General features: G+C 40.1%; 1 protein-coding gene across 5 annotated transcripts in view; it reads left to right on the plus strand.

Annotated features, from left to right (window-relative positions):
• Positions 1-21,220, plus strand: part of LOC108112470 — a 22,460-nt gene continuing 1,240 nt past the window's right edge. For 2 of the 5 annotated variants that reach the window (XM_017222321.2, XM_017222322.2), the window contains exons 1-7: positions 12,137-12,684; positions 15,651-16,042; positions 16,199-16,584; positions 16,710-16,838; positions 17,040-17,446; positions 17,978-18,758; positions 18,898-21,180. In XM_017222321.2, the coding sequence (XP_017077810.1) occupies positions 12,264-12,684; positions 15,651-16,042; positions 16,199-16,584; positions 16,710-16,838; positions 17,040-17,446; positions 17,978-18,758; positions 18,898-21,180 (4,799 nt within the window). In that variant the 5' untranslated portion in view covers positions 12,137-12,263. Of the gene's footprint in view, positions 415-4,145; positions 5,292-5,959; positions 6,734-12,136; positions 12,685-15,650; positions 16,043-16,198; positions 16,585-16,709; positions 16,839-17,039; positions 17,447-17,977; positions 18,759-18,897; positions 21,181-21,220 lie in introns of those variants that run through there. The other 3 variants (XM_017222324.2, XM_017222325.2, XM_017222326.2) reach the window with 3 other exon arrangements.

Consider the following 21,220-nt stretch of genomic DNA (forward strand, 5'->3'; position numbering starts at 1 on the left):
ATATGTTCATTCGCTACGCGCTCGTCGAACCGCCGAGACGTTCAAAATCGTTGCCGCCTTCGTCGCGGGTGTGAGAAGTTACCTTCAAAAAAAAAAATATATATACAAAAATATTGGGAAGAAAACCTGATTTCTTCTTAAAAAGTTGCAATAATAAATAACAACACAATTTGAAATGCACTTTTTACTGCCGATCTAAGCAGTTCTAAAGGGATTTAAGTGGCGCCCCAAAAGGTTATAGCCAAGCATTTCCGTTTCGCCCCTCGCGTATGTTTATGCTATTGTGTTTTTGATATGATATGATATGGAGTGACCGACCCATCACCGTTCAGCTGTCTAAGCAGTTTTCATTGAGTGCACATTGCGGAATTTTCAATTACTTAGCCACTCCATATAAAAGGAGCTCACTTCAAGGTAATTTCCAAGCAAACAAAATACAGTTGAAACAGTAACTAAATTCCCCATGGAATCCGTTGATTTGAGTGCGATAAGTTAAATGCCATATTAATAGCCAATTATACAGTCACCAGCAACAACAGCAACATCATCATCATGAATTGTTCATTAGCAGGTTATTCAGTATCGATAAGGTAAACATACGAGCTGAAATACATAGTAGAGTAAATACATAGGTTGAGACCAAAGCTATAGGAAAGTAAACAGAACTTTTAAGAGTTAACTCGTTTTCTTGGGAATATCGCTTTGTTTATTATTTAAACTATATTAAGGGTGGGAACAAAATATAGTTTACTTCTATTGACTGAAAGGTAATACTTGCAGTTAGGGAAAAGAATGTAATTGAAAGGCGTGCATTCGTAATAACTTAATCTAACTATACTAAGGTTAGAATAACACTTTACCTAACCTTTTGACTCTGTAATAATCGTTATATATCTAACTCATTTTGTATATATAAGCATTACTTATCCATTATATGCATCTATTTATTCCCTAGACAGACTTATCTTAAACTTAAGTTTAAATTATGGAAGAAAAGTAAATATTTGTATCCAGTTATAAAAATAATGCGCAATATATCCATATATTTATAAGGCACTCAAATCGAAATCTCCTTCAGTTCCCATGGCATATATCCAAGGCTCATATTATGTTTACATCTTGATATTCCAAACCAAAGATAAGGTTCTCTTTTTTTCGACTTTTGCCCACTATTATGTATTTTATCTAGCAGATAAGATATGACCGCTCACATATATCTCTAGGTTATATGGCCAGACTTGCTCCAATTTCGTGCAGAAAGTTTTGATTTGTGTGTATTTTTTGATGGGTTTCTTTGTTTGGTCAACAAAAAATAAAAAGTTGGCATGCAATAGGGCAATCAATGGGGCAGCAGCACCCTTTTACATATGTACTCGGTCAGATAAAAAGTTTGGGGAGCCCACAATGTGTGTGCATTTTTCGCCATGGCAACCTTGCCGCCAGCCGGTCACAACAAGTCCACCACTCCGGCCGGAGTTGTTTGCCACCCAATAACAACAACAATGGCAATGCCAAACAGATCCCGGGCCAAGGCAACCCCCTGTCCAAGGGACACTCTTTGGTTTCAGCGAGTGACCAGCTGGGTGCGGCTTTAATGTCTGGCGTCATTATACCATTTATAGCCCATGTTTCCCTAGAACTTTCGCTGCTCCTTTCAGTGTTTAATCGATAAAACCCAAAAACGAGTGTAGGAAAATTCTGGTATTTCCCATTTTCATGGCTCATTCCTCACTTTGCCATTTGTGTGCTAATTGCAGATCGAGGCTAAGTAACTGATTTATGAGGGAGGGAGTACATTGGGTTTGGCACTGTGAGGGAGAGCTCACTGTGGAGGCGGTGGCCGCCCAGTCACTGTTTACCATTTGTTTTGAGCTCGTTAGGTTTGCTGTTAATTATCGTTTGGAATTTCGCGACGCAGTTGCTTTGGCAGGTGAAATACCTCGTGGATAACTCTCTTGTGGTAAGCGATCAGCAAAGTATGCAAAAACTGCAAATTTGAAAGGCTTTAATGAGATATTTACATAAAGTTGAAACAACTAGTAAACGTTTTGGGTGTAGATATTGGGTTCCCAAAAACCTTTACTTACTTTTCATCCAATAAATTACAGTCAAACTGAAGCAGTTTAAAATTTACAGAATATTTGTTTTCTGTTTAGATATATACATTCCCTTGAAAAGCGACTAATATCTTATAAAATATATACATTTTTCCAAGCTTAGCTATCCGGCATTCAATGAAGTCTTCAAACAATCGTTCCAAGTTTATTAACAGAGGTAGCCAATCCTCATTGTTTTTACGTTTTCCTCGAAATTAATTAATTAATTTTCCCTTCACTTCCCAAACTCCCCACACATATATATACTGGTATATAATGTTTTTTTTTTTTTTTGGAAAAAGCTAGAAACGCAAGCCTACGAGTATTTCACAGTCGGTAAGCTATTTGCCATGCATATTTGCAACGCTCCAAAAAGTCCAATAAACGGCAATCACAAGAGGCAGCAGAAAATGCTTTTCCATTGCCTTTTCATTTGATGGCAAAAGATTTGCATAAAAAGCACATATGTCTAGGCAAATATACATATGTACAGATGGAAACTGAACTGATGTGTAAGTACACCGCAATTAACATCAAACCCGAGTATTATTGACAAAGTCTCTCGTTCGTTCTCGGTTCTAATTTGAAATTGAGATCCCAAACACGCCTCTAAAAATGAAATGCCTCGTTTTGTTTCAAGATTCTGGGTAACCTTCACGCGATCACCACCAGAGACTGGAGTGACGTGTTGTTCTAAACAGACTCACCAAGCTGACTCTGAGATGATTGCCAAATGACATCAGCGCGGTTAACAAAGCAAAAGTTCGACTGAGACTATACGGTTTTACGGCTTTCTTTCAGCCCCAGCGAAAGCTTTAAAAATTGGACATCGAAAACAGTGTATTAATTATGAAACCTAACGATTCCATCGATTATCATTTGTGGTTAATAGGTTTGTGGTCATTTTGTATGGCACTTACCATAGCTAATAGTGCGGTTTTTGAGGGTGGCTGGTTTCACATTTCTCCTAGTTTGGATCAATAAGTCAGTTTGTTAAAGTGCTGACAAATTGTTCGACTGTGCAGGTGCAGAGTGAAAAACAACTTTAATTGATTCCGCTGAAAGGCAAATGCTCATGTCGATCGATTAACTCAATTAGCCAATGAGTTTTCTAATGTCAAAGCTATGCAAATGGTGGTATACTTTAAATCAGAGTAAGATCATGGAAAATAAATGCATTAAGTTAGGAAAGTGTTTCTTGGTTGCATTGAAAGTGATTCAAATTATAGATAAATTATCTCTTTTTAAGTATTTTCTCACGAGTTTTTCCCCTTAGTGCACAAAGGTAGATATTTCTACCAAATAAAAGGATCAACTTGTGTTGACTTTTCTGCAATTGCACTTATCAAACAAAAACAACTGATAAAACTGAGAGATAGAGGGAAAAGAAAATGAAACTGCATACACACACACACATGTTTGATAAGGAACCCCATCCCCAGCCAGACCTCAGAGATCTGTGTAAACTGACACCCTAGCTCAACAAGATTGGAATCCCAAGCGACCTTCACCTGCAACAAGACAAGCCACTCATTCTGGGCCTTTGTATCCGTTACTGTGCCAAATCGAAAGTGATGCCAGTTTATATATATAACTAGTATATATATATAGAATATATGTAAGAGTGAGATTGTCACAGCCACTTTTGAAGGTGAGCCTGTCCAAATGGAACGACAATGTTGCACTTGTTAGGCCCCAGACAAATTCCAAAGTGGAAACCCAAGTCAGAGCTTTTGTTTACATTGCCCATGTTTCAATGCTCTCAACTCTTGACGCTCGTCTTGTTCTAGTTTAAAACCTTTGCAACATACACTTGTGCTATTTTCGTAATGCGTGAGACTAGCCAAAAGTTAGTTCAAGAAACTCCCATCATTTAGTCATCATTTAAATTGAAATGTGTGAGCTTTAAGCTTGCATTATTTTTTAGCGTGGGATATGAATGAGTTTTATATGAAGTAAGATCAAGATAAAGTTCGTCAACGTCTTGGAATGACTTGAGTGGGTGGCAAAAAAAAAGATGAAAAACGATGATGAAGATGATAATAATGTGGCTGGGATAATAATAAATAAATAAATTAGCTTTATATGGAAACCAGTTTGAAAGAGTCACACATCACGACTGTGGTTTTTGGTTATTTTTACTTATAACTTTATATTGTTTCCCAAAAAAAATACTCCTAATATACGTATAAGCACGGATCTCGAATAACTGAAATCTCAAATGCCATTACTCACTTGATTTTCCGGATGGGATTCAAAGCACGTCTCCAAGCCTTTCAACAGCCCTATCCCAATTTGGTTGATATGACTGTTCCAAGTCACTTACTTCATCTGCCCCACAGAATGAATATTGAATTTGAGAGGGAGCGGCAAACCTTTCAACTCAAATTATGCACAATAATCTTACATAAATTTCAGGGGTCTTATCTATGCGTATAGTTCGAGAGAAACTGGTAAATCGGTTTGGGTTGGGGGGCATAAATTAACTCGGAAAAATGTAAAAATCGAAACGAGTTTATCGCTACAAGTGAGCCCAGCAATTACCCAACAACAAACTTGTTCTATATAGAATATATATGCTATATATATATTATATGTGCCATATGGCATATGGCGTCTGTCGATGGCTATTAAGATTTATAGATTTAGTTGTCGCCTAACATAGATATAGACAAGCGTGTTATTAGATTAGCTTATCTGGGGATTGGCTCGTATATAAAGACATCTTCAGGTAGGAAAGTAACAAACTGTATTGGCCAGTCAAGGTGTGGGTTAAAATGGCAGCTTGTTTTAATGACTATTTGATTGCTAATGAGATGATTATTATAATAGATTTACCCTTGGCCAGTTCTAATGAGAATGGCTTGCAAATTATTGATTATTTACCACATAACATTTGATTTTTTCTCCTCCTCTTTTGATTTTAAATATCATTTGATATACCCACAAAAGCTTTTCTCTTTAAGACTTTTAATCTGCGTTTTGGGAACTTGAAAATTCCTCAACTTGTGGGAGAGATCTTCACACACAAAAGATCTTCAATTGCTTTTAATGTTCACTTTCATTTCGCAATTAAGAGAGGCTGAGTTCTCGCGGTTTATTTGGGATTTTCAGTCTCGTTTCAGCTGCCCAACAAACTGGGAGACATCGCGAATCGAAAGCAAAAACTTGAAGGGCTGAAACGAAAAGTTAACGGTAATTAATTGGCCTATTAGGAAAACCAATTCAATCACCCTTACTCTCACTCTGTTTCCCCTTTTTTTTTATTTCTGCGGTTGCGTGAGCCAATCCTCCAAAGGCAAAACAAAAGGCAAAGTTTTATGAAATCGCAATCTAAGTTTAGACGATTTCATCATATTCTTCGCTTTGCGTATTCATTAGATACACGCTCTTACAGTTGACTGTATACGGTTTTCCTATAGACTTTTGCAAATTAGCTAATATAAGCTTAGCCTCAATGCTGAAAGTTATGTGGGTTTTTCTGTTTTGTTTGAACCTCGCATTTTCCTGAAACTTGTTGAGGGAGTTGGTGTAGTCAATAGGTAAAGCAAAACAAATTATTTGAATAGATCAACTCATCTACGACTGCTTTAACAGCACTAAAAAAGCTTATAAAACTGGTCTAGCAAACAAAAGAAGAAGAATCTTTCAAATTCTAGCCAAAAACAATAAATTTTATTCATTTTTAATACTATGCATACATAAATATAATATATTTTCCTGTAAAATCAAAGACCTAAAATAACCCAGTTTTAAAGTAGTAAATCTTAAGAAAACTGGAAATTTCTTTGTTATAGTGAAATATCTCCCGCTGCCCAAACGACTTGCTTAAAATTCATATCTCACGCTCTGACCTTTTGCAGATATTCATAGAAACAAACGACAACGAACTTAAAAAAGAGGAGTAGAAGGGGAATCCCACAGCGCCGAACTCCAATTGCAACTCTCGGATATCCAACAGCAATTGCAGACCCAAAAATTACATGCCAGCCGCCGCATTTCCATAGGATTTTGGTGGAAACTTGCGACTAACAAAGCGAATTTCAAATGTGAACCAATCATACAATAAAAAAAAAAAAAACTCAAAAACCGAAAAAAGACTAGCGTGCATGGAAAGAAAAAAAAATATTGTGAAAACAACAAAAGGTACATTAGGCAAAATTGTTTCCAAAGCCTTTTTGTATGATTTTTTGAAAGTGCAGTGAAAACGAAATATGATTAATTAGCAATGCGGCAAAATCATTAATGAATATTAAGTAAAGCACCTGAAAAACAACAACAACCAAAAAACGAACAAAACGGGAAAAGTTAAGAAAAAAATAAGTTGCATGTGGAGCAAAAGAGAGTTTGGCGCGCTTTTAAACGCCGGCGACTAAAGACGCGTTCGCGTTTTAACTTAACTACCAATAGGCGGAAGAGTGATAGCCAAGTTAATAGCAAGTTTGTTGCATAAATATCGCGAGTGTCCACATAAAAACATATGTAAAAAAAAATGGCTACTTCGGAGCAGACCAGGAGGCCCCTGGAGCCGATCTTCATCGCCACGCCGCCGCCCACACCCCGGCTGCACCAGCACAACTCGATAACGCGCACCACAACTCCCAGGGAAATGCCCACCATGTATCACTTTGATTTTGGTAAGCCATTAAGTACCACTTTAGCCAATTACAACTGTAAACAGTCTTTGTGTTATGGGCTTATCAATCGATTCTTTACACTAAAGAAAAACGAATTTCATCTGAAAAACTATCACAGAAATGGAAATAAGCTTATATATACTATCACTATTTATACAATTTTTTCTGGTAAAGTCGATATTCTATATCTAAAGACTTCATTACAAGATTGGGTATATATTTGGGTTTCAATTTTGATAATAAAAAACATATTGAAATGTGTCAAAAATAATTTCTATCACCAAATACTGAAAATACCATTTAAAAGTTTCAAATTTAACAATGTAAAAGTCATTTTTAAAGTTAATACATTTAATAGCTATATTTTTCTTTTACCAAATCTATTTTTTCATGTGCACTTTGTAAAAAAAAATGCATACAATATGAATGCAAACAATGTGCGGCTAATTTAAAATACTCAAATATTCATGGCACTTCCGCGCAGGCGCACAAAATCTCCGAAAAGCACTTGGCATGCAGCCCCAGGCCAAGAAACTCCAGCTGTGTTGGAGGAAGTGTTTAGGAAACCACTTAAAGCCAATACACCCAGAGGGGAAAAACGGGGCCGATTTGAATTTATAATGAACTCAATGAAGCATGAAGTCACTTTTTACGACCAACTAAGCATGTTATATTCAAATTAAAAAAAAACAGAGAACAAGCTTATATTAAATATGTTCATAAAGCCCATAAAATGGTGTAGGACAAAAGATTTTAAGGGAACTATAAGACGGATATAGACAAAATTAAAAATAAAAAGAACTTATATGAAGTTGGGAGGAATATATACATAGATAGAAAACAAAGCACATTAATCATTTTCAAACAAAACGGATGTGAAAATCATTTGAAATAACTATAAAAACCACAGACTTGAACAGTTATCTGTATGTTCCAAGCCTTCTCTCAATGAAAGAAACCGCTTGAAAATAACAAAGCCCGCAGCTTTCTATCACCCCAAGTCCCCCAGATGACATCAGTTATTATTGCAAATACTATATATTATTATTTTTTGTATTGCAAAAAAAGAGAAGCAAGCTCAAAAAGCTTTCAACCAAATCAAACACACAAAACGTGGAAGGCATTTTAAAATAAAATTGAAAATAAACACACACAAAAAACAGAAGCCAAGCAATTGACAACAAAAGCAACTGACATATCTATGTCAATTTCCATTTGCAGTAAACAGCAAAAGAACCAAAAAAAAAAAAACAAAAAAAGAGAATCAAATAAGTTTTAATTAAATTAAAGACAAGCCCAAAACAAGAAATTCAGCTAAAGTTGGAGACAAAATGTGTGCGTTTTGCGCAGCAATCGAGAATAATTCAATTAAAGATTGTCAGAGAGTCAACAAAAACTAACTCAAGTTATAGCCCATATTTATATGGCTGATAAATATGCCAACTGGTTGACAGAAATCGGGCTTTTGCTATAGATTTCAAATCCGTTTTAGCCATGTCAGTCACGTCTGGCAGGCAGATTTGCGTGCCAGTTTTAACAAGTTGCCGATAATGCTAATAAATAAGTACAAAAACTATTCCATTGTCGCCCTACCAACTGACAGTAATGGCTTGACTTTGTATATATGGCCTAAACGACAGTCAGTTTGACCCACTTCCCTCGGCCCACTCGAAAATGACTTCCCTCTGCCACTCTCTATCTCTCTGTTAATCCGATGAATTTCCTTGACATTGAACCACATTTAGTGGCACAAGCTGTTTACAAGTCTCAGACAAACATAGAATTAATTCCAAAGTCAAAATCTCAACCTGTTTGTTTTTCTACTGCCATTTCATATAAAGGTGTTATTTTGAGCTTTGCAGTAACCAGTTTTTATAAAATATTTTCTGCAAGTCACTTCTCTGCTTGGGATGAGTTCTGCCATTAACAAATTTTGTCATTGATGAATTGCAGTTTCGCAATTAAATATCCATTTAAAGTGGTCATAAACTTATGCCCACAATTATTCGGCAAACAACAAACTTCGAACATAATCCGCTGGAAGCCGGCAAATGCCAAAAAAGCTTGAAAAAGCTTTTAAATATAGTAGTAGGCAGTGTTGCCGTGCTGAAATGCTAGTACTACCTTTTGTGTTTTAAGTAGATTTAGAGGTAAAAAGTAAAGTTTTGGAGAATTAAAAACATATTTTTTCCAGTAAGAAAATTATGAAAAATTTATAAAAAAAAAAAAATCAAAAATAATTAAGCTAAATGCTAAAACATAAAATATATAAAAATATGAAATACTTAAATTAAAATTTAATAAAGCGCATTAACAGGCAAAACATATTAAGTAATTACTTTTTAAATATCAATAGCTTTTTATGCATGCTTTTTTTATTATGCTTTTATAATACAATTTATATTAATCGTCTAGCACACTCAAAATCACTTAACCCTTTCAAATTTTAATTTGTTTTGCTGAAATACATTCGAAGCCTAAGCGCCTCACAAATTGAATTGCTAATCGTTTGGCTTCACCTATCGATCGAATGTGTTCCGAATCCAATTGGAAATTACCTACCTCAATTAACGGCCCAATTCTACTCACACTCCAAAATGCAAAAAACAAAAAAGAAGAAAAACACAATTGGAAAAGCTGAAAACACACACAAAATCGTATTGGATACAAACACAAAAGTATTTCACACTTTCTAAAAGCCAATCAGCACTGCCAACAACAAACAAATCAACTTCAATTTGTTGCAACAACATCGGAATCACCAAGTTACAAACAGAACCAAAAAACAAAAAAAAAACCTACACACATGAAAAATGAAAACCGAGGGAAAATTGTGCAATCTGCAAAATGCGTTCGATGGAAACAAACTTAGAAAACACAACAACAACAAAATGAAAAACAAAAAGAAAAAACATTCAGCGCCAATGAACTGAAATGGTTTCATTAGATGATCGAAGGGGCGATAGAGGGACTCAGGGGCGACTGACGACTGGAAGAAATAGAACTTAATTAGTGGAAAATACGACGGCCTTATGTTGCTGATATGTGAAGTGTGTTTCAGCTGGCCAGAGTGAGATGGAACATAGCTAGATTGCAAAGAGGAGGGGCAGGTGAAGATTCAGATGCCACAGAAATGTCGCCAAGTGCGCAGTATCGAAAGAGTCCCTAATACACTAGCACAATATTTATAGAACTTAGCCGTAGATTCCTGATGAGTAATAAGATTAGTCTAAAGTTAGTCTACAGGGGACATAAAATATAGCCTATCAGTTTAATATATCTCAATGGGATTTAAAATAAATTAATTATAACCTGCAGTTTGAAAATCTATCAAATGATAAAACAAAATATAAAATATTTTATCTCAGAACTTTAAAATTTAGAACTTTGTGAAATTATGATTAACACTCATGACTGAAGATATATTTTAGGAAATGAATAATAAGTATGAATGAAAAATAACATTGAAATATCTAATCTTAAAAAATAAACTTTCTAAACACTTAAAAATTCTTAAAGCATTAGTCATAGGCATTGAAAATCTTTTTAAACCAAATTTGAATATCAATATTACCGAAGAGAAACTGAAACCAAGATTTAAACTAACCTAAACCTTTTTATAACAGTGCATAAGAAACAGCATTTTGAGTTCACTTTGAAAATATAGTTTTTCGGTCGTGTCGCCGCCTTGCCCCCAAAACGCCATCCGCACATCATCTAGATTTTAGAACTTTGACTATTTATAAGCACGCGCCCCTTTTGAAACATATTTCCTGAGGGCATGTTGCTGCACCGTGAAAATCGCCAGAGCGAGATATATGTACGAGTATGTGCAACAGATCGTTCAATCCACACCCAACGAGACCGCGCGATATGCAACTGCAGCAGATTTTCTATTTTCGTTGGCGCTCTCGAAGCGTGACAATTATCAGAGATTATCCAAGACTCAAAGTCGCGACGCGTGGGCGACCACAAACGATGCCGCCGCCCACAGCACCCCCAAAAAACCACCCATTCCCCAAGACCTCCACCCCCTTCTCTTCAAAAAGGGAAGTTGTTGGGTCGATAAACAAGATATAAATATAAATTAGCAGGAATGAGCTGAACCTCAAGTTCATGACTTTTACACATAATTCTCCTTCGCTTTTGGCACGTGCAGAAATCAAACTTTTTGTCTCATGTCAAGGCAACTTGCATAAGAGAGTTCCACAGCCTGGTGACGTCAGCGGATGGATGCTGCAATATATGTATATATTCCGAGATTTATAGCATCAACAAATGGGGATCGTTTGGCCCGAGCAAAGCGATACTAAAAGTGCATTCGCATTTCAATTAAAAACAGAAACAGAAACGGCGAAAAGAGATGGAAAGAAGATACGAATATGGCAAAGTTGATGTAGGCGAAACACGAATATGGAATGCACTGCCAACGGGTGTCCGACTGTATAGTTTCAAGATCACCTTAAGCATAGTGGAGCATAAATTATAGTGTGATATAAAGTAATGATTACATATTTTAATTAGTAACGTGATAAGTGGAACTACTAAGCCATTATACCAAACAAAGAAACTTCATTCTTTTACCATAGAATCATTGATTTACAGATCGATAGATAGTTTGGCTTATAGCTAGCTAATAACAAATACTCTTTTCTCTGTGTGAAGTGGTATCTCCATAACAAACTGTTTCCCCCAGCTGTGATGCCCCTGATTTATATAAAAGTCCACCAAAAGTGTCTCCAACTCTGCGGCCAGCTGTTTATTTATGTGAAGCGCCTGCATGTTGCACCGCATGTTGCTGAGGTCGCCAAATGTTGCTGCAGTTGCAGTTTTTCGATTCAGTCTACCTTTTTTGGCACACTTATGCAACCGAAGTAGTGGCAGTAAGTGGATGTTTTTCATGCCCCAAAAGTGGACATAATTGCACATGTGTGGGGGCTACACCCAGTTGTGTTACCGATTCCCTGCCCGTTTAGACAGGAAATGGGCACTCTCTTTGAAGTTCGGTTAACTGATTGACTGATGGTCGGAACGAGTGAGACTTCAATTTGAAACTTAGACTTGGGAGCTGGGAAATTGGCAGCCATTCTGGCGGAGAATGAATAATGCCCCAAGTAGTCGAGGGTTCAGCAACATTTGACGTCGCCAGCGGCGGCGGCTTTAAATAAATCAGCCGTAAAGACAACATGGAAGAGAAGGGAAACTTATCTAGTAGACAACTGAAATCCGGTGAGAGCGAGGGAGTCGGAACAGAATCGTGGCCTTTGTGCAAAGACAACAACACCCACACTCGGTCCAAAACTGGAGTGCAACTATTTTTAATGCCATGCAAAATGCCGCCAACCAGCGGCAACATGTTGCCAGTGGAGCTTTGTAATGTTGCTGGCGGGTGTTGCTGTTGCTTGCTTTTCAGTTGAGCACGAGAAGCCGGCGCGTAAAGTTCATTCGGAACGTGGAGTTAGTGCGTGAAATGCATTTAAGCAATAGGGATATATATAAGTGATTAAAATCGGAAATAAATCGCCTCACAATGAGCAAGAAAATGTGGCAAAAGATTTTCAAATCGAAGTCACAGAAACCTCAGCCTTTGACCAAAATCAACAAGCGGCATAGTCGCATTGTGTATGAGGAGTATCAGCAATTAAATGATTTACTGGCCGGTGAAAATGGCCAGATGAATTTCAGTAACGAAAAGGAAAATGAACACGAAAATGGAAATGGAAATGGCCCTGCCTGTGGAAATGGAAATGGCAACAATAACGTTTTCGAACAGCAGCCGCTGCAAAGTTCTTTCAACTCGTTGGAGTTTAGTGAAGCGAATCAGCTGCAACATCAACAAAAGCAACAGCCGCAGCAGCAACATCTGTCAACGTTTTCGCGCGTTCGCAACACATTTTCCATGCGACGCAACAGTAACAACAACAGCAAAAAGCTGGCAATTGCCAAGCCAAGTGAGTCGGATGCAACATCAGCAACATCAGAAACATTAACTAACAATAAGCCAGGCAATCAACTGCAACGCGTCTTAATCGTTGTCAATAAGATCGATGTGGCCACTAAGTGTCCAACAACTAACCATTTGAATTTGCATGCCAATCCTACAGCAACGACAGCCACCACAGCTACGGCAATTAAATCAAGTAATTTTCAATGCAGAAATTAACAACTAATTAGTGCTAAATGAACCGTTTTCGTTTCCATCTAAATTACTCTTTGGTGAAAGCTGTGGGGAAAATCAGCCAAATTGCTTGCAACCCACATCTGTTCCAATTGTTTAATCTGTCTTCATGATGACCTCTTTGCTGACTCCTTCTGCTTATCAATTCCCAGCTAGAAAATGATGTCACCTTTGTTTTTTTCTTTAAGAAAACTGAAATTCAAAGCTTTGATTAATGGCTAGATTTTAGGTTGAAAAATCTGAACTCGTTATTTTAACAGAACAAGCATAAGGTTGAGAAATGAATATTTTTATAAGAGAATAATATTCATAGAAAATGTACAAACGTTGTCTCTCTTAAAGATCTTTAGTAGTTTCTAAATCCTTGAAATCAATCTTAAATTTCTTTATGAATCATTATAAATGATTAGGTTTCTGCTCATAAACAACTTTTTGTGACAAATTCACAAATTTAAATGGTTTCTTTTGCAAGCTTATTATTCAGTCATTTAGGCTTTTGGGTTTCCATGAACTTAAAAGCGATAAGTTTGAAACGTGCGTATATATACGATAATATATATTATTTAGACTTATGTATAACTTAAAAAACTCTTATATGTTGGCAAAAAACATTCATTAGAAATTTTATCACAAAAAGCTTTTGAGTACAAAAGTAACTAAGTCGTTATTTAAGATCACAATTTTTAAACTATATTTTAAAAAATAGTTCTTTAACATAAAATAATCTGCTTTACAAAATTATTAAAAGAAACATAAAAGTAAACTAAAGTTAAAGTAATTTTTAAGGATTATTTAAACTTCACAACTGAATACCAAATTCCGCAACTCTTTTCCCAATGTGGAAACCAGTCTGGTTCCCAGCTTGCCCGTACCAAGGTGCCAAGTCCTCGGTTTTAGTTTCCATGGTCATTCTTCTCGGGTGTCAAAGAGTTGAGAGTTCAAAGCATACCCAAGAACCTGAAAGGCACTGTGTGTGTGTGTCTGGGAACAGGGAAACTGTTTGTATTACACTTTTACCATATTGCACACACGACCAAGACATTTATGGGGCCCACTGAAGACTTAAGTGGCTTATGGAGATTGCCCAACAACCACTAGCCGCAAAGACAACAAAATATGGAAATGCTTAAGACTAGACACCAACTAACAAAATAGAAAGATGGGCCACGGTATTGGGCAAGCAGCAATGCCATATTCGACTAGATTTAAAGTGGCATTCATCACTCGCCTCAATGGCTTTCAACTTTTGATCTAGTAAACTCTTGACCATTTGAAAATCCCTTTGGCTCCAGTTTGCCCGAGATCTGCAAAAGATCTGATGTGAACAGACGTAAAGGCCCCTGATGTTTTTATTTTTAAATATCTCAAGTGGATGCACATAATGCATGTGCATATATCTCATATTCGAAGCATCATTAGCACAAGACAGATGGTTAGATAGTACAACTCACCCACTTCTCATCACTGTGGATTATGTATGTTTATGTATAATATGCGTAACACACAACTTTGCATTGATTCGAATGGAAATGAGACAGATGGGTCTCAAGATGTTGCGGAAATTCTTCAGCCCATGTCTGTGCGTGTCGCTGATTGATGTAATCTCAATCTGACTGCTAGTTTGCGGGTGCTGGGTCCGCATTATAATTGGATTTCCTACGACTCTGTGATTAGTGGCCTCCACCATTGATGTTTCTAATTATTATTCTCCAAAGCCCACACAATGTAGCGGGTGATCGGTCTAAGGAAAACAGTTAAGGAATCTTTCTACTTTTAGAACTGAAACTAAAGACTCTAAAGAAGTACAGTCTTAATAATAAAGATAGAAAAGTTTTAAATTTCAATATATTCAAGTTATTTTGTTTCTTATTGTTGAGGAATGTTATATCATTATTAGAAGTATAGATCAAAGAGCAACACAGTACTTGTGGGTAGCTGTTGGCAGAACCACCTGCCATCCACAAGATACTCGATATTCGCTCTTCGAGACACAATTCCCGCCCACAGGCCAAAACCAAAACCAAAATCAGTGAGTTTTAGCCGAGACCAGCTGCCCACTTCGGACATAACTACATTTCAGATAAATAACAATTTATAGGCTGATCGCCAAAGACGAACCGAAATAATAGCTATAAATTATTTGGGGCTGGGTCTGTGACTCCATTGTCTCAGCGCTTTTTTTTTTTGGGAATTTATTGGTGGGACAGACAATTTGTCGCCCAAAAAAACAATCGACCATGAATCTGCCAGCCTGTGTTTTTCACTTCGCTGCCAGCCATTTTCACTGGGAAAGTGACTGGGCTTTTCCTAAATCCAAACTTTCCCCGAAGAAGCCAAGCCCTTTTGATCTGGATAAGGGGGTTTTCTAGGTGTTAAGCTATTAAGTAAGATAAGAAACCAACTTGAAACTATTTATTGTTATACCAAATTCAGGTATTTTAAAATAAAAACTTTGTAATATTTTTATCATTTCATCATACCTTTATTATTTCGATTTTAATTTAGATTTTATTTTAGCTTGCTTTTGTGTTTTTTAGCTTGGTGATTATTTTTGAATTTGAAAGCAACTCCCAGTTTGCTACTCCTGACCGTTCGTTTCGTTGTTTCGTTAACGTTCGGAAATACTCTTATTTTTACCCCTCACCTCATCTGACAAACATTGCCAAAGTGCTCGTAGCTAACTGAAACCCGTGTCGAAACTCGATTCTCACTTCTTTCTTTTCCATCTTTTTGACACAGCAACGAGCGCCACCACGGATCCCGAGGCGGAAGATTCTATGCGGGGCGCGGAGGATGAACCGCTGCCCCCGCCGCCGTTGACCTCCAACTCGTCCCTTCCAGTGCCGGAGTACGTGGCCCAAGAGCCCAGCCAGTTGACACCATGTCCATGCTGTAGCCGCACCTTTGTCGTGGATGCCCTACGTAAGCACGTGGTTATCTGCGAGAAATCCTCTAAGAAGCGCAAGATCTTTGACTCGTCACGCCAACGCCGAGATGGAACGGCTCTCTCCACTTACGTTCTGCCCAAGAACTTTGGCCTTCCCAATGCAGAACGGACGGCTGGATTACCATCTCCGCCGACCACTAGTCGCGATCCCATGACTACTTCAGTAAATGCTGCAACAGCAGAGGTAAATATATCAGTAAAAAGGGTGACTTAATTTCTGATTATGTAAGATTCTTTTTATATTCTTCCCAAGAATCTGTCTTAAGCTTAAATACTTTCTTATACTTGCCTTTTCCAAAAATTTTGTTCCACCTTTAACCGCATTCCCAACTCCTTTTAGCCGGTAAACTCACCTCTGCCAGTTCGTCGAAAGTCGCAAGCCGAAATGGTTCGTTCCACTGCCCGAGCTTCTATGCGGAAGGCGGCATCCACATTATCTTCTAATTCGGCTACAGAGGCACCCGCTGGGACACCCACTGGGCCACCTGCTGCTTCAGCTGCTCCACTAGTCCGTGAACGATCGATGGCCAAACGTATCAAGGCACCGGCTTGCGATCGCTGTCCCCACTGTGATCGCACCTTTAACCCCAAGGCTTTTGATCGGCATGTGGAATGGTGCAAGGAGAAGGCCATTCAGGCCAATATGAAGTCTAACAACAGTCTAGAAACCAACAAGGCTAAGGAACGCCTGGAGGCCAGGAAGCAGTACAGGCCACCCAATCTCAAGTAAGCCTTGATTTTATTTGGTTAACACATTCAGACACAATCTTAATACACACACGCACACCTATTGTTTTCTTTTTTGTTCTAATTTTATTTATAAATATTATTTTTTTCGCAATGTTTACAAGGACAAAGAGATCTTTGGCTCGGGACAAGTACTCTGGTAACCATGAGGAGCTTCTGGAAGCGGGTGAGATAACGACACCCAAGCCAAATATGATGTCCCTTTCGATGACGTCGTCCGTGCACAGTGATAAGTGAGTAGATGACCTAGATCTTTCTTAGCTAGTTAGTCCTAACCCCCGATGCTCTTCTGGCGTTGCTTTGGTCGTCGTTGATTAATCCAGTAAATCGTAACCGTAACCATTTGATAGCTATAGCCACCGTCGTGTAGTCTCAACACACTGTAGTTAGTCCTCCGATCAGCAATCTTCACTTATCCCAAAAATGATCCTCAGCGCTCAAGCTCAAGTCTCCAGACCTCGAACTTCGGCAGGTGCGGTAGCTCGTACAAAACAGAACTCATCAGTCACCCAGAACCGAGTGAGCCTTTACAATGAGGATCCACCATCGTCACCGCCACCGCGGGAACGTGAGGCACTGCGTCGCTCGAAGCGCAAACAGCTGGAATCCTGCAATGAAATCGACGATACTATGGAACGACTGAGGCATAATGGCAGTGGAGATTCACTGCAGTTGGCCAAGCTCGATTGCGTGGAGGCGCCAGTTCTCCAGCCAGCTAGACGCCGCAAGGGCGTTTCCAAAATGGATAAATTTGATGCTGTCGACAAGGATATCAGCCTGCCCAATCTTCCCCAAGTAACCATGACCTTCGACCAGCTAAATGGGTTGATCAAGCGCAAAGGTATGGGTTGAATTTTTTAGGTTTAGGATTGGAACAACTCTTAGGTAGCTCCAGTGTAGATGGCATGTAGTTCTTCAATTAACTCGAGACAGACTAAAACTTGTAAGATCTAAGAACCCGGAACCATATCATGATCGTTAATTAGTGCGCGCCGCATTGAAGCATTCGAAAGATCAGCGAAGCATTAATTTAAGGCGTAGTCCAGGTGCAAGTGCATCCAATTGGGTTTTTCATATGTTTGAGAGTCTTAGAATGAGAAGTCAAGGGTATCGAAGGAGAAATAGGGAAGTAGCACTTAAGGGAATTTATAATGGATTTTTCTTTTTATTGAAAATATTAAAATGAGGAAATTAGTTAGAATTAATTATCAAATTGGATTTATTAAGGTAAAAATACAGCTAAGAAAAGTAATATCTGAAAAAACCTATAAAAGTAGTACGCGATATGTATGCCTAGGTAAACCTCTTCCCTTTAAAATATAATCCTAACCCAAGTACCCAACCTCCCATCCTCCACTCTGCTCCACCTCAGGCGGCACACCCATTTGCAAAGTGGAAATGGATGAGCAGGAAATCGCCAATATGACTTCCAAGCCGCACTCCTCCACATCTTTAGTACGCCAGGCGCGTCGACGTATTCGCACCAAGGAGAATCCCAATCTAGAGTTACGTTCTTTACAACACGGTTCCGTGGTCTCCAATGACGTGCAGTTTGCCTCTTTGGACTCCAGTTTAGTGCCATTGCAGCGAAAGCAGGGAAAAGTTTACTCCGGATCCGAAGAGGATTCACCAAGAGCAGAGATTCAGCTTAAACTGGAGGCCACTGCCATGCGCACAGTATGCAGACCCACCAAGAGATCAGGTCAGGTTACGAGCAACTCGGAACCAATGCGGGCTAGGCCAATGTCAGGCCTAAAGAACAGTCTGGAGGCTATTAACCAATCTATTGGGGAATCAGTACTTCCCAGATTGAAGCTGGGAAACGAAAGGATGGACTTTGAACCGGATGAAGATGAACCGGATAATTATACCAGTGACCTAGATGACGAAGCCATAGAGGCTGACCTTATGATCCAAGGGACTAAGTTGTTGGACCGGGCTCGATCAAGTCCCACTCCTAAAGGCAGTCTCCAAATGGAGGATGCCCGAAGTGATGAAGATGAAGAGGAGGAGGAGGAGAAGCCGGCCCTGAAGTTGCCTCCTATATCCAAGCAGAATAGCAACGTCAGTCGTCGTTTGGTGCTACTAGAAGAAGATGAGGATGGAACTATGTATATCAAGTCACCCCCTGGTGCCAAGCGCAGAACAAATAGGTTTGTATCCAAGATAGGAATCATATAATCCCAACCAATCCTCCAGAGACAACAGCCAGACAGAGCATAACTGGGCGGTTCATCATATACTAACTATATCACCTCTTTTCCTAATCGATTTTAATCTTCTTTTTAACAGCGGCCTGGGGGATAAGTACGATCCCTTCCTCTCGGCCAAGCGACAGCTGGAGGAGCTCTGCTCGCCCAGCACGCCGCCGCCAGAGGAGGTGGTGACCACCAGCACCACCAAAGCTACCAGAACATTGACACCTTTAGCTACAACTACACCTACAATCACACCCAGCATAGCCATGACCACTTCCTTGACCACGTCTATCAGTAAACCAGCACAGATTGCCCAAAAGGTCGCTCCAACCTCAAATTTCCGACGCACTTCATCCCTGAGAGGACCTCGTCGTACACCCATGCTGAACAGTCGCCCCCTGTTTGCCACCAACTATCGTCCCACCATTCAACGTGGTCTCTCTGATGAGGGTCCCATCTCAACGAATTTCCTGAAACCGGAAGAGTTCGACGAGATGCCTGTTAGGGCAGCCTGTGGCAATGATTTTCACAGTCCACGTGTGGTTCGACGGGATACCAGCGCCTCCAATCGTAAGCAACTGCTTAAATTGCCAATGGGTGGGACCAATGAAGTCAGCAATACCCCATCCTCTCCGCAAGCTGGCCGCAATGTGGCTAAAACCGACTCCCTGGCCGTGTTCTTGAAGTATGAGCACGAACTAGAGCAACTGAATGCCAAGGCAGCCGAGATGGCAGCCGCCAGTCAGTTGACCAGCAAGGAGCAGAAGGATAAGAGCAATACGCTGAGTAAGCAGAACTCGGCCAAGAGCTTGGGACAAAGTACTCCGTCACAGCTGCCACCATTGACTCCAACAGCGGTACCAACATCCCCCAATGTGGTCAAGGAGGTTAGTTACCCACCGGTGGCCACTCCCTTGCGGTTGGAACCTATCAGCAAACCAGTGATTAACCCTACAGCTCCTCTTACACCAATAAAGTTGGAAAGCATCTTTGGTCCTAGGAGAGAAACGAGCTTAGGGTCTGGGTCAGGGTCAGTGGCAGGAGATTTCATAGATCCAAAGCTGATAAACGCCTGCGATAATCTGCATATGAATAGTGGCATATCCTCGGATGCTAGTTCCACGCCTCAGCAGTTGTCCCAAAGCCGTAGCCGGAGTAGCTCCCAGTCCACAATCACCCACGAAAGGAGGCAATCTGGCGAAGCCAGAAATCTGCTAAAACGCAAGATGCGACTGGGACGCAACCACTTTCTCTACGATGCTTCGCCTGAAGATGCGGATGCATCCTCGAACTGTTCAGCGGACGATGAGGCCAACCGGTCATCTATGGAGTACGACGAGCAGTGCTGGCAGCAGCAACAGAAACAACTGCTGACGAATCCATTGCCACTGGTCATGCCCATGGTGCACAACGCTATGCCCACCTTCGACGACTTTGACTTCGAGGAGTTCCTCTCCTCATTCGAGAATGAGAATGAGGACGAGCAATTTCCGCTGTTCAAGGACTGTCGCGAGTTCCTGATGAATCGCTCGACGAGCAGACAACGTTCGTTCCAGAAAGCGACTTCAACGCCACAGACGACAGCCACACAGTTAACACCCCATAGTCACCAGTCCAAGATTAAAGACAATCACGCCCACAGGTCTGATCAAAAAATGCACGATGAGCGGCTATTGCAACGACAGCAGTCGAATGCTTCGACTGCCAGCAGTCATGAGGAGAAACAAAGCCGCGTGGAGATGGAGAAGCGGGCAGCCGCCGAGAATCAACCGAAGCGGGAGATTTTCATTAGCATTGAGACGGAGGCCAATGCTCAGGGACGCTCACCCATTTCGCCGGAGTCACTCCGCCAAATGGTTGGCAATGCTCAAACGCCCATTGATGTGCTGCACATTGAAAACGGAAACGAGCCGGAGCATGCTAGATTCAGCAAGATCAGCGACACGGAGGATGCCGGAGATGAGCACGGGGATCGGGCCAGCCAAGCCACCAACCGATTGGCCCCATCCTCGAGCGGCTCCCTATTGGCGCCCAACGTGCAGCTGAACAATGCCAAGAATCTAATCCAGCAGATGCAGAGTGACTTCCGACAGTTGGGCGAGGAGGCTAGTGCCTCCATGCGTCGCATGCTTATAGTAAACAACGGCGGGCGGGACGACGAGCAGCAACGGACGAGCAGGGAGCTCAGAGATTCTAATTCAGGGATTCAGGGCCAGCAGCATCAGCAGCATCAGGTTAAGACCAACCATCCATTGACGCCTTCGCCGTCGGCGGACTCGGATGAGCTAAGCAGTCTTGATGGCTATCCCATGTCCTCATCTCAGGGCTCACGACGCGGAGCCAGCTCGAAGTTAAGTTCGGATTCAGCATATGGCAGGTATGGTTTATCTAGAAACTAAACTACTTAATCCGTGACC

Source organism: Drosophila eugracilis, unplaced genomic scaffold (genome assembly GCF_018153835.1).
Source record: "Drosophila eugracilis isolate 14026-0451.02 unplaced genomic scaffold, ASM1815383v1 contig_90, whole genome shotgun sequence".
NCBI lineage: Eukaryota > Metazoa > Arthropoda > Insecta > Diptera > Drosophilidae > Drosophila > Drosophila eugracilis.